The 12,656-nt window shown below is 39.8% G+C and overlaps 1 protein-coding gene across 3 annotated transcripts in view; it reads left to right on the plus strand.

The window, feature by feature from the left end:
* The window catches only part of NIPAL2 (NIPA like domain containing 2), a 71,767-nt gene that overhangs the window by 43,327 nt on the left and 15,784 nt on the right, over positions 1–12,656 (plus strand). For all 3 annotated transcript variants that reach the window (XM_032467982.1, XM_032467983.1, XM_032467984.1), the window contains 2 exons: positions 2,273–2,394; positions 9,687–9,783. In XM_032467982.1, the coding sequence (XP_032323873.1) occupies positions 2,273–2,394; positions 9,687–9,783 (219 nt within the window). The remainder of the gene's footprint in view (positions 1–2,272; positions 2,395–9,686; positions 9,784–12,656) is intronic.

Here is a 12,656-nt window from a genome sequence, read left to right on the forward strand (position 1 = left end):
TTTTTCTAAGAGTTGTTATATATGTATAAAGCATTTAGGATTGCGCTTTTAAGTATTAGCTGTTACTTCTGTAGTTCTTATTTTCATCACATTTACTATGGTGGTGATCATAAGGTAACTCTCCTGTCAGCCCCAAGTGTCTATGAAATCTGTAGTTTTAAGAACATCACTTAAAAAGAATGATTACCTTTCCTTGGCACATGCCTTCCCAGTATACCTAGTCTGTCTACTATAAAGAGCAGGGATGAGCTTGTTTACCTGTTTACATATGACAAGTTTATAGGAAGAGATTTTATTAATACTTCTATATTGTATCAAGCTAAATCTGAAATGGTCCCAGATCAGGAACTAGTGGCAGTAGCTGACTTTGAAGAGGGGAACTAGGAGGTAGGAGAGAGACTTAACTTTTCATGATCCCTCTTGTGTGGCTTTTGGATTTGTTACTGTATGCATGTGTTAACTCATTCAAAACTAAATGTGAAAAAAAGAAATTTAATTGACACTAGATACAGTTAGATGAGATAAAGAAATAATATGCAGAAGAATTCATTATAAATAAGAAATTTGGATTTCATGAAAGTAAGTTGGAACTCAGACTTTTAAATTGTATTCAATGCATTTATTCTACTTTTACTATTTATTTTTCATTAAAGTATAGTCGGTTTACATTGTTGTGTTGCTGGTGTACAGCATAGTGATTCAGTTATATATATACATATACATTCAGTTACATATATATATATATATATATATATATATATATATATATATATATATATTCCTTTTCATGTGCTTTTTCATTATAGGCAATTACAAGGTATTGGATGTAGTTCCCTGTGCTATACACTAGGACCTTGTTGTTTATCTATTTTATATACAGTAGTTAGTATCTGCAAATCCCCAAATCCCAATTTATCTCTCCACTGCTCCCCTTTCACCCACTGGTAACCATAAGTTTGAGAAAACTTTTTTTTTTAAGTCCCTTCCTCCCGGGAACATAATATTGAACTTATATTATCTTATAAGATCTTTTTTTCCCAAAGAAAAGACAAAACTGATCAATAATTTTCTCAAGTTCTTATATATGGTTTTTAGTCTTTTCCTTTCATTACAAGCTTAACAATGTGTATTGTTTTCATTTTAAAATTTCTCATTATTAGAAAATAGCTTTTAAAATTGTGTGTATAATTTCTGTCTTCACAAAGTATTACAGAACAAATTGTTACATTAGAGGAAGCTTATTTTATAGCTTCTACAATACCATGAGTAGCTGTTGTCTAGCTTGTGTGAAAAATCAAATGCTGTTTATTCTCAGGAACTAGAGTTCAAAACTCAAAATCATTTGATTAAAAGCAACAGGAAATTGGTGTCTTCAAATTGTGAGATTTTATAGACAAACCAAACTGTTTCAGGTTGGAGTGAATGCTGGTTGTAAATTATATACCCAACAATGCCAACCTCAGTGATGAATCAGGCCAAATTATGTTTTCCAGTGTGCTATTCAAAAAATGCTACATAAGTCAGTTTTTCTTAGGCTGCTAATTATTGATAAATAAGCAGTTCTCAGTGTGAAAGGCAAGTCCCCTCCTTCGGTGGTCACTCCTCCCACACACATTCCCTGACTCCATTAGTATAAGTAATGCCAAAGTGATGACAGTAACACATTCCTACACTAGGTTTATTATGTGATATTTTACCAAGCTATCCCTGAAATTCTAGATTTTAAATTGAGTCAAATAAATCTTACAGCAAAGTAAGCATTCACCTTCGTTATTTCTGCTAAAAGGACTCTAGTAAACGGCAATGATTAAGGTGTTCATTTACCAGAGTTTCAAAGGGTAAAATTATGGGTGGGTGTGTGTGTGTGTGTGTGTGTAAAGGCTCCAAAGGTGAAAAAGTGCAGAGCAGATCATCAGGTGATGCGCTTTCCCACTCTCCGGGCTCTGAGCCGTCTAGATCTACCTGGATCTAGATTCATCACGCACTTACTGGTCCCCATGGAAACACACAGCCAGGTTGGATGTGTTTCTCTGGAACAAAAGAGAAAAATCAGAAGTTACATCCTACTCCATCCGTTCCCGGCCCCTGTCTGCCTTTAAAGGTAACGCCATTGGGTGAATGCACGATGCCGTCCAGGGAGGATTTGATGAGTCGTATTTTAATAGGCATGGACTTTTACAAGTAATGCTCAGTCTATGGGTAATGTTTACAGAAACAAAAAGGTTTAAATGTTCCTCTTTCAATTTGGTTTGTCTTTCAATTTTATTTAAAGGCATGACGTTGGCATTTGCAGGAACATATTTATTGGTGAACTTTGCTCCAAATATAACTCAGACTATCTCCGCAAGAACAGTGCAGTATTACTTTGTTCGCTGGCAGTTCCTCATCTATGTGGTAAGAATTCTAAAAATTTTACTATCCTAGAAACGATGTTATCTAGACCACTGGGACATACAGATGTCAAAGAACTAATACAATCTTTTCTTCCCAGCATTAATATCTTACCAAAATGTAAATATATTTGACCAGGACCAAAGTATTTGAAACACTAAATCAGCAACAGAAGCACCCGCATTTCCCAAGTATCCTTTCCTTGGGGGTGACCTGTCACTAGAACAGTTTCCACAATTGAATGGAATTTTATCTGGCAAATTCCAGAGCAAAATGTTTTAGGACAACTCAAAGTAAAAACAAACAAAAAACCTCTCTTCCCAAGTCAAAGGAAAATGCCTGAAGACACATTTTACTCCTTTGATTTTATTCAAGATAACTATTCTCTTCAAAAAAAGCACTCACTGAGAATGCAGCAGACTGTCCGAGGAGAGGGACGGCACTGAGCCGTGTAAAAGAATGGAGTGGGCTGATGCAGGAGTCGGAAGCCACTGATGGGGATATTTTGTTTGATGCAATGGCCGTATCCAGTGGGGATAACGAGGGACTGATTGAAATGGTTGGCATGTAACTTGTTATGGAAGTCAGTTTAGATTGGAGAGTAAGAATACTCTAGGAAGGGCGGGTGGTTACAGAGAAAATTGGGAGTCTAGATGAGCACTTAACCAAGAACTGAATTGGTTAAATAGTTATGAAGTCAGTAAAAAAAAAAAAAAAAAAAAATCAAAGCACACCGAATTGTGTATTTTAAGTGTTAGAAGTGACCTCGAAAAGCCATCTGGTCCAGTCTCTGCCATTAAGACAGGTAAAGTAGTACGATCCTGCTTTATACACCTACTGTTTGAAAGTGTGGCACCAGCATTTGCAGGGGCGTGTTTATTGGTAAACGTCTTTGCTCTAAGTGCAATTTAACCCAGGACATCCCGGCAGGAACTGCATGGTATTACATTGTCGTGCGGCAGCCCCTAGTCACGTGATGAGAACCCTCTCTGGCCATTCCTGGCGTAGAATTCTGAGTGCTGGAACACACATGTTTATAGGGCTTTTCTCTATAGTCTCCCACTCTACTCCCTTCTCTCATTCAACAAAGATACTCTGTTTAAAACAATTCCTCATAGTCCATCCCAGGCTCCTGGTGGGCACCTCCTTCTCATCTGACATCCACTCTTACTGTTCATGCTGCAGACTCTTCCAGGGTTTCCTAGGGTGATTGCCTTGTCCACCTCCACTGCCATCATCCTTTAGAAACACTTCCAAATCCAGACCTGCTTCTCCTTCCCAGGTCTCTTCTGAGCTGCAAATCGGTGTTCTCAGTCTGTCCGCTTATTGCTCATCCCTGCCTGGATGTCCCGTAGGTTCCTCAAATGTAACAACTCAAACACTGAACTCAGTATCTTCTCCCCTAAACTCCTTCCTCACTTAAAATGGACAGTTCCTCTGTCCCTGCCCTTCATCAAACTAGGATCAGGCTTCCTAACTCAGACGGGCATTCTTCGGGTCTGTCATACTTTGTGCTGCCCCTCTTCCTCTTTTTATCTTCCTACTTGTCCTACCGTACACAGTCCTCCAACTATTACAGCTTTCATCAATCACTTCTAAGCACTAGGACTCGTTGAGTATTTCGTGATAGTCTAGACTTGAAGTCCTACCAACACATTATTATTCTTTGCCTACAGGCAAAACAAATTCTTTATTCAGTATGAAAAGGGTCACATAGTCTGTGACCAGAAAATTAAAAGCTTGGGCTGAATCCTTTGGAGATTAAAGATGCATCAAGATTTATTTCCTGGAATAAACAGCATTGTTTGATGATGATGTATCTTATATTAACACCAGAGAAAAAAATTTAAAAGAACAAAACTACTTTTTTAAACTTTAAATTTCCACCAAAAAAAAAGTATTCTGGAATTACTTGTATTTTCCCATTTTCCAAATTTAACTCTTAAATGTAGTCATTCATTTATTCACTAATTCATTCAACTCGTTAGAAACTAGGATATGAAAGAGAATTCCTGAAGCAGGAATTTTACAGTCCTGGGAGATACCCATATTACTATAAAATAATGAAAATATATTTTAAAGTAAATGTCACCGAAAATGTAAAGAATTCCAGATATTTATAAGGTAGCATAAAATAAACATTTAGTAAAGTCACACTTGAGTAACACTGATGGCATTAGACTCTTGGGGAACAGATCTATATTATCTTAGTTTACCTTAGTTTGGAATTGACCCCTTTATATGTCATATCTCTGAAGACTAGAAATTATCAATTATATGCTAAGATCTTGAATTGAAGTTTGGTTTAAATCTGCTAAGCATCTAAGTAATATTTAATCCTTCGACGTAGCAGCCTCTGTGCTTTTTCTGCAAACCATGACTGCAAAGCCTCATAATTGCAGTAATTAAGATGATTCTTTAAAATATCATTCATCTGACTGTTTCTGTATTACACCAAGTGTGAATGCAGCACCTGACCTACCTTTCAGGACTGATCAAATAATTAATAGCATGGGTACGTTTTACATATCTCAAAAGGGGACTGTAAGGTCACATTACAGACTAGCTAATAGCGTCTCCTTGTGTCCAGTGTTTGTCTGTACCAGGCCAATGCCCATTTTCCCTTGAAGGCTTACATGAAATGGAAGCTCGAAAACAAGGCCCAGGAGCCTCCCCTCTGAGCTGGGGCTCTTTCTGGCAGGAAAAGGATTTGAGAAGCCTGGTGTCTACTGGCCACTAAAACAGCCTTTCCCAGCCTGTATTCACGGATGGGTAGTCCCACCTGGTGCTTGCCAAAAAAGCAAACAATTGGGTTTTCAAGGTCATACTAGTTTGGAGAGATGCTATGAAACACGCACGGCCCCCTGAGAAATTCAGCATCTCTGCTGGCATGTTAGAAACGAGAAGTCCTTTAGGAAAGAGACAGGCATAACTCTGTTCATTCCACCCGCCCAGGCATATTTGACCATGGGGCCCTTTTCCCCAGGGGCCTCTGATTGAGTAGCACCTAGTAATGTCCCTGCAGAAGCCACAGGACGGCGTGTGGCCCTGAGCCCCGGTTACTCTGTGTTCTTCGGCAGCCTTGACCGGGGCTGTCTTGCCCACCCAGGTTTCCCAGCAGACTATTCAGATGGAAACTTCTTCTGTGAACATAGAATCCTTCACAGACTAATCTGCACGGTGCTCGCTTTTTCTTCCCCCAACAGAAAAGTCAGATCAGCAGAAGCAGGGGTCCAGCCAGTGATTCGGTGTAATTCTCAACCCTAAAGCCGATTATTAAGTCAGCCTTTCCAGCAAAAGCCACTTCAACACCCACCGCCAGATGTTAAATCCTGAAGGAAGGAAGCTGTGTAATATTTTTAAGGCCTCTAGGTCTCCTGCATGCAGTTCATTTGCTTTGTTGTCTGAACGTAGGCAGCACTTGCAGGTCCGCGCCAGATGTGCCTCTGTGGTTGCGGCGGCCAGCACCCACCCAGCAGGCCGGGCCCTGTGCCTGCTCTCTCTGCCATCTGTCCTTTACCCGCGGAGCAGCCCTAGACGTTGGCCGACGGGGAAACAGAGGTAGGGAGGTTCTGTCACTTGTCCAAGGTTACATAAATACTGAGTGGCAGAGCCAGAACTCAGAACCCAGTAGTCCACCTCCAGAGTGCACACACCAGCCCGATTCCCCACATAGCTCTCCATGTGGAATTAATCCAGGCTGACCTCGAAGGACCAGATCTTTGTCCACACTTGACCTTAGAGAGAACCTTCGTGAGCTCATTTCTTTTGGACAGGGAAGCCATATCAAAGGCTGTACTTTGAAGAAAGAACTTGGTGAGAGAAAATGAGGTGAATGTGGGGTCAGATTTTGGTACTGGAAGTGGGGCTACCAGTGGTGAAGTTTTGTGTATCTCTGTTGTCACATCATCCCGTGAACTCTTTTTACCACTGAAAAAAAAAGGGTGAGTGCCTTTACATCAAATCAGAGTAGAGAACGAATCCAGAAAACCCAGAATCAATTCAGAAAAACTCATCCTGAAAACTTTATTCCTCTGGAAAGACTGCAGGTACCAAAACCTGAATTAGTTTATCATTATTTCCATAACAAGTTGTCACAAGTAGTGGCTTAAAACAACACAAATTTATTTTCTGACAGTTTTGAAGGTCAGAAGTCCAACAATGGGTCTCACGGACTAAAATCAAGTTATTGGCAGGGCTGAATTCCTTGCTAGCACCCCTGGGGGAGTCTGTTTCCTTGTCTTTTCCGGCGTCTAGAGGCGGCCAGCATTCCTTAACTCAGGTCTTTCTCACGTTACATCTCTCTCTGACCACAGCTGGGAAGGTTCTCTGCTTTTAAAGGACCCTTGTGACTAAACCGCGCCCACCCAGATAATCTCCCCATCTCAGGTCCATAGCCTTAATCACGTCTGCAAAGCCTCTTTGCCATGTACAGTAACGTAAGTTCCAGAGGTAGGATGTGGGCATCTTGAGCAGCCGAGGGGAGTGGGAAGGGCATTTTTATGCCTACCAGAGCTGTGCCACTTAACCCCTCTGAATCTTGGTTTCCGCCTCTGTAAAGTGAAGATAATGATGGTGCCTGCCTCCTAAGATTGCTGTGAGGATGCAATGAATGAGTTCAAGTAAATCATGTGGTGAGTGTGCGGACCGTGCCCTTATTATTTCTGGCCTCTGAGACAGCACGCAGCAAAGCAGCCTCTTCCTGGGTGGCAGCAACCTGCAGAAATCACAGCTGCTTTAGTGCTGGTGTTTTCAGAGGAGGGGGTGGAATTAACATTAATTCATGCTGCTTGAATGTTTTGTTCCTAGGCGCTCCATGATCTCTGGCCCCAGGACAGAACCCCAGGCCACTACAGTCATTATGTGAATAATAGAAACTCATGTTTTATTTATCTGAAGCCACAGAGATGGAATTTGCAAAAAAAAAAAAAAAAAAGTCACACGTGATTTTTAGAGCAGATAACTACCCTCACCACCCCACCCCCCACAAATTAATAATCGGCACGCTGACAGATTTAGCTAACGTGCTTGGAGCATCAGTGCAGGGAGAGCTTTCTTCTCTCCAGCCACAAATTCAGTGGTCCCAGGTGCCGCTGTGAGCTGTTTGTAACTGCATCTCGTGAGAAATGGCAACCCATGGTTGAGGGGAGACCAAGCCCAGAGAGAGAGCTCTGTTTTGATGGTAGCTTTTGGGAAGGCAAAGAGATAGGAGTTTAATAGCTTTTGTAGCACAGCTTGATTAAACGAAAGGTCTAGCAAATAAGTCCTATGAGGAGAAGTTAAAACAATTGGTTTAATTTACCAGGAAACGAAAAGGCTAAGGGATGAGTTAATCTTCCACATTAGATGAAAAGATTTTTAAATGAGAAGGATATGGTCCTGTTGTTTTCTGTGCCCACGGAGGACTACAGGGAAAAACAAGCCAACAAGCAAAACCTTGAGTTGGAACAGTAGAGACTTCTGTTTCTTTAGAGAGGATTCCATAAGTAAAATGCAGTCTTGAAAGTAGTGAAGTCCCTAACTCTGGTGAGTTTTAAGAAAAAAATTAGCATTCGTACTTTTATTTATCCAACATAAACATTCATACTGTATGATTTCAGTCCAGAGGTACTGTCTCTTTGAGGAAAAAAAAAAAACCCTTTGATTTAAGTTATCTTAGGGCTTCAAAAAAGAAAAAAAATAAAAAATAAAACTGAGAACTCAAAATTATACTAGAGTTTCTTAAGGGGAGGAAAATTTTAGACATTCAAATACTTATTGAACACTGTTTATTAGACATTGGGTCTGTGTTGTTGGCAAGTTGTTCGTACTAAATTTGAGGTGTAATTTATTAATTCCACAAATATTATACATTATTGAGTGACCAACTGTGTGCCGGGCCCTGGACGCAGATCAGGTCCCTGTTCTCACAGAGTGTGCTAGTGTGGAGATAGACAAGAGCCCATAAACGTGGGAACAGGAAACACGCCAGATGATAATAAAACGCTCCACAGGAGCCACCTGAGTTCAGGGTTGTGATAGGACGACTGGGTGGCTCTGTTAGATCAGAGTGATTCAAGAAGACCTCTCAGAGGAGGGGACGTTTAACCTGAATGCTGAGTGACTAGGAGGAGCCATTGTACAAACAGTAGCTCAGGGAAAGAGCCTTCCGGGCAGGGCAAACAGTTAGTGCAAAGACCTAAAGGCAGGAGCGATTTGAGGCCTGCAAAGCACTGGTGGGAGAAAAAAGGCCATTTGTGGCTGGTGCAGGTTGGACCATCCAGGAGCCAATTGTACAACATGATGCGATCCTGGCAGTCTGCTGGGGCTTTGTAATGCAGGAGGGAGTTTGGATCTTATTCTTAATGTGATAGGAAACCATAGGAGGTTTAAGCAAAGGAATGACTAGATCTAATTTATATGTTTACTACATGTATCATCCTGAATGAGTCTCATGAACATAATGCATAGTGAAAAAAAGCAAGTATGATTCCACTTGTATGAAGTCCAAACATGCAAAAATAAGCAGTGTCACATGGGGATACATAGAAATGCGATAAACCATAGAGAAAATGAATGGTAAATGCAAAATGCAGTGCAGTGGTGCCCAGAGAGGTCGCAGGAGGAGGGGTGTGCAACTGGGGAGGGGAGACCTTGCAGGGACCGAGAGGTTCTGTTTCTCAGGTTGGGCAGAGGGCCCATGAGCACCTGTCATATTACTGTAAATACCTTACATGTATCTCCTGTACATCCTCTACGAATGAAATATTTCATTATCCAGGTTGTGTTTTTAAATGATTCTTCTTGCTGTGGAATGGCTGGGCTGTAAGGTGGCAAGAGTCAAATCAGGGAAGAATTAGCAGCTCCTGCAGTGGACAGAGAGGGTGGCAGGGAGTGAGGGAGAGGGAGAGTTTTCACCCTGTGCAACAGGGCATGTGCTAAGGCCACCTACCGAGTGGAGGCCCAGGAGGAACAGGTAAGGAAGGTGGGCAATCGGGGTAAGTGTCACCTGTAATCGTGTGATATGCCATCAAACATGCATGTGGAAGTGTCTGGTGGGCAGCTGGGTAAATGAGACTAGAGCTGCAGGGAGGTCAGAACTGGAGATCTTGATTTGGGCGTCATTGCCAAATAGGCCCTGGCTCTGGATGGCTGAAGCTTATCCTGTTCTCATGTACTTGAAATTGTCCTTAGGAACTCCAGTCACCCTCAAATCTCATAGGAGAATTGTTGCAAAATCAAAAAGAGAAGTGTGACACTCTGAAAACTTTGCATAGAATAATGTATACATTATTCATCATCTTTTTCATTTCTAGATTTTAGAAATACTAATTTTCTGCATCCTCCTGTATTTCCATAAAAGAAAAGGAATGAAGCACATTGTGATTCTGCTAACCCTGGTGGCACTTCTAGGTAAGGATATGTTGTTTTCTCTTAAAAAAATTTTTTTAATTGAAGTATAGTTGATTTATAATGTTGTTAGTTTCTGGTATACAGCATAGTGATTCAATTATACATATATATATTCTTTTTCATTATAGGCTATTACAAGATTTGAGTGTAGTTCCCTGTGCTGTACAGTTGGACCTTGTTGTTTATCTGTTTTATATATAGTAGTTTGTATCTGCTAATCACAAACTCCCAATTTACCTCTCCCCCTTTTTTCTCTTTGGTAACCATGAGTTTGTTTTTTATGTCTGTGAGTCTCTGTTTTGTAAATAAGTTCATTTGTATCAATTTTTTTAAAGATTCCACATATAAGTGATATCATATGGTATTTTTCTTTCCCTCTCTGACTTACTTCACTTAGTATAATAATCTCTAGGTCCATCCATGTTGGTGCAAATGGCATTATTTCATTCTTTTTATGGCTGAGTAGTATTCCATTTTGTGTGTGTGTGTGTGTGTGTGTGTGTGTGTGTGTGTGTGTGTATCACATCTTTTTTATCCAATCATCTGTCAATAGACATTTAAGTTGCTTCCATGCATTGGCTGTTGTAAATAGTGCTGCTATGAACAGCAGGGTGCATGTATCTTCAAATTAGAGTTTTCTCCAGATACATGCCAGGAATGGAATTGCTGGATCATGTAAGTATTTTTAACTGTCTAAGGAATATCCATACTGTTTTCCTTAGTGGCCTCACCAATTTACATTCCCAACAACAGCATAGGGGAGTTCCCTCTTCTCCACTCCCTCTCTAGCTTTTATCATTTGTGGATTTTTGAATGATGTCCATTCTGACAGGTGTGAGGTGATATCTCATTGCAGTTTTGATTTATATTTCTCTGAAAATTAGCAATATTGAGCATCTTTTCATGTGCTTATTGGCTGTGTGTCTTCTGTGGAGGAATGTCTGTTCATGTCTTTTGCCAATTTTTTGATTGGGTTTTTTTTTTTTATATTGAGTTATATGAGTATTGGTGTATTCTGGTAATTAAGCCCTTGTCAGTCACATCATTTGCAAATATTTTCTCCTAGTCCATAGGTTGTCTCTTCATTTTGTTTCCTTTCCTGTGCAAAAGCTTATAAGTTTGATTAGGTGTCATGTGTTTACTTTTGCTTTTATTTCTGTTGCCTTGGGAAACTGACCTAGGAGAACATTGCTATGATTTATGTTAGAGAAAGTTTTGCTTACATTTTCTTCTAGGGGCTTTAGAGTGCCATGTCTTATGTTGGTCTTTAAGCCATTTTGAGTTCATTTTTGTGTATGGTGTGAGGGAGTGTCCTCATTTCATTGATTTATATGCAGCTGTGCAGCTTTCCCAGAGAGAGATTGTCATTTATCATCATATAGTCTTGTCTCCTTTGTCAAAGATTAGTTGACCATAGGTGTGTGGGTTTATTTCTGGCTCTCTATTCTGTTCCATTGATCCATATGTCTGATCTTTTGCACATATCATGCTGTTTTGATTATGTAGCTCTGTAGTATTGTCTGAAGTCTGGGAAGGTTATGCCTCCAGTTTCTCTTTTTCCTCAGTATTGCTTTGGCAATTCTGGGTCTTTTGTGACTCCACATAAATTTTAGGATTATTTATTCTAGTTCTGTGAAAAATGTCCTGGGGAATTTGATAGGGTAAACTGTTTCTAATTCTCTAATCTAGCAATGCTAAATCCTAGAAGAGTTTGAAGGAAAATATTTGAGCATCCTATTTTTTCTCATTGTTTCTACTTTTCAATTCTGATCTCTAGAAAGAAACTGAGTCTCAGTGAAGCAAACTACGTTTTGTATGTCCATTGCTACAACTGTTATTTAAAATTACCAAGAAATAAAAATTCTTAAATATCTATTTTTATTTGCTCTCTGGCAATTTGGAGATTTTTTTTACTTTTAGTAAATAAATGAAAAATATAAAAGAGGAACAAATGAATGAACCTGGCCAACTGAAACTTTTGTATCACAAATTGATTACCGAGGCCTATCCTGTTTACATTTAAAAAAAAAACTTAAAATGTGGATAATATGAAACATAAATGTAAGCAGTATGATTTTCTTAAATACGTTACTTCTGTTCATTGTTTACATACCCATTTCCTTTTTTTCTGGAGGAACCCGTAAGATTTGAAAACTACTCAGATAAGCCCACAATACATTTGAAATCTGTTCTCCCTCCCCACTCCTCCTCCTCCACTGCTCCCCACCCACTCTGGTCTCTCTCTCTCTCACACACACACACACACACACACACAGTCATATATATCAACACTAGGAGATCTCACTAATCATTTGGAAGATTCCCTTTTTAAAAATCTATTTATAATTCTTCCTTTGCCCCTTCTTTGCCCAAGAGATGACCCGTCCGTCAGGTGTCGTTCGCTCTGACTTAATGGATAGTACTTGGACTGTTGGGGCAGCTGCAGCCCCTGTGTTCATGAGGTGCTGGAGCTTTCATTTCTTCATTTCATCAGCTAGTTCTCTCCTTCAAATTGGAAGATTTGCATCAGTGATAGTTATTTACAGAAACAAATGTACTCTAGAACCTATTCAGGTATGCTGTTGATCAAAAGAGCAGGAAAGGAACTTTATATTTGTTCTCTTCCAAACTGCCAGTGAAGGAGAAAAACTAAGGGAAAGCATGCACATGATACACAAAAATATCGAAAATAAAGGAAATTTCAAATAAGGTAATAGAATTAAGACCATACATACCAGCTATGATCATAAATGTAAATCAGGTAAATTTACCAAGTAAAACAGGAAGATTCCCAGACTGGACCTCAGAAATATTCACATGTTGATTTTGAAAACGATTCTTAAATTGGATTCAGCCAGTTTGCCCTGGTTCAG

This window comes from Camelus ferus, chromosome 25 (assembly GCF_009834535.1).
Source record: "Camelus ferus isolate YT-003-E chromosome 25, BCGSAC_Cfer_1.0, whole genome shotgun sequence".
In the NCBI taxonomy this organism is placed as follows: Eukaryota; Metazoa; Chordata; class Mammalia; order Artiodactyla; family Camelidae; genus Camelus; species Camelus ferus.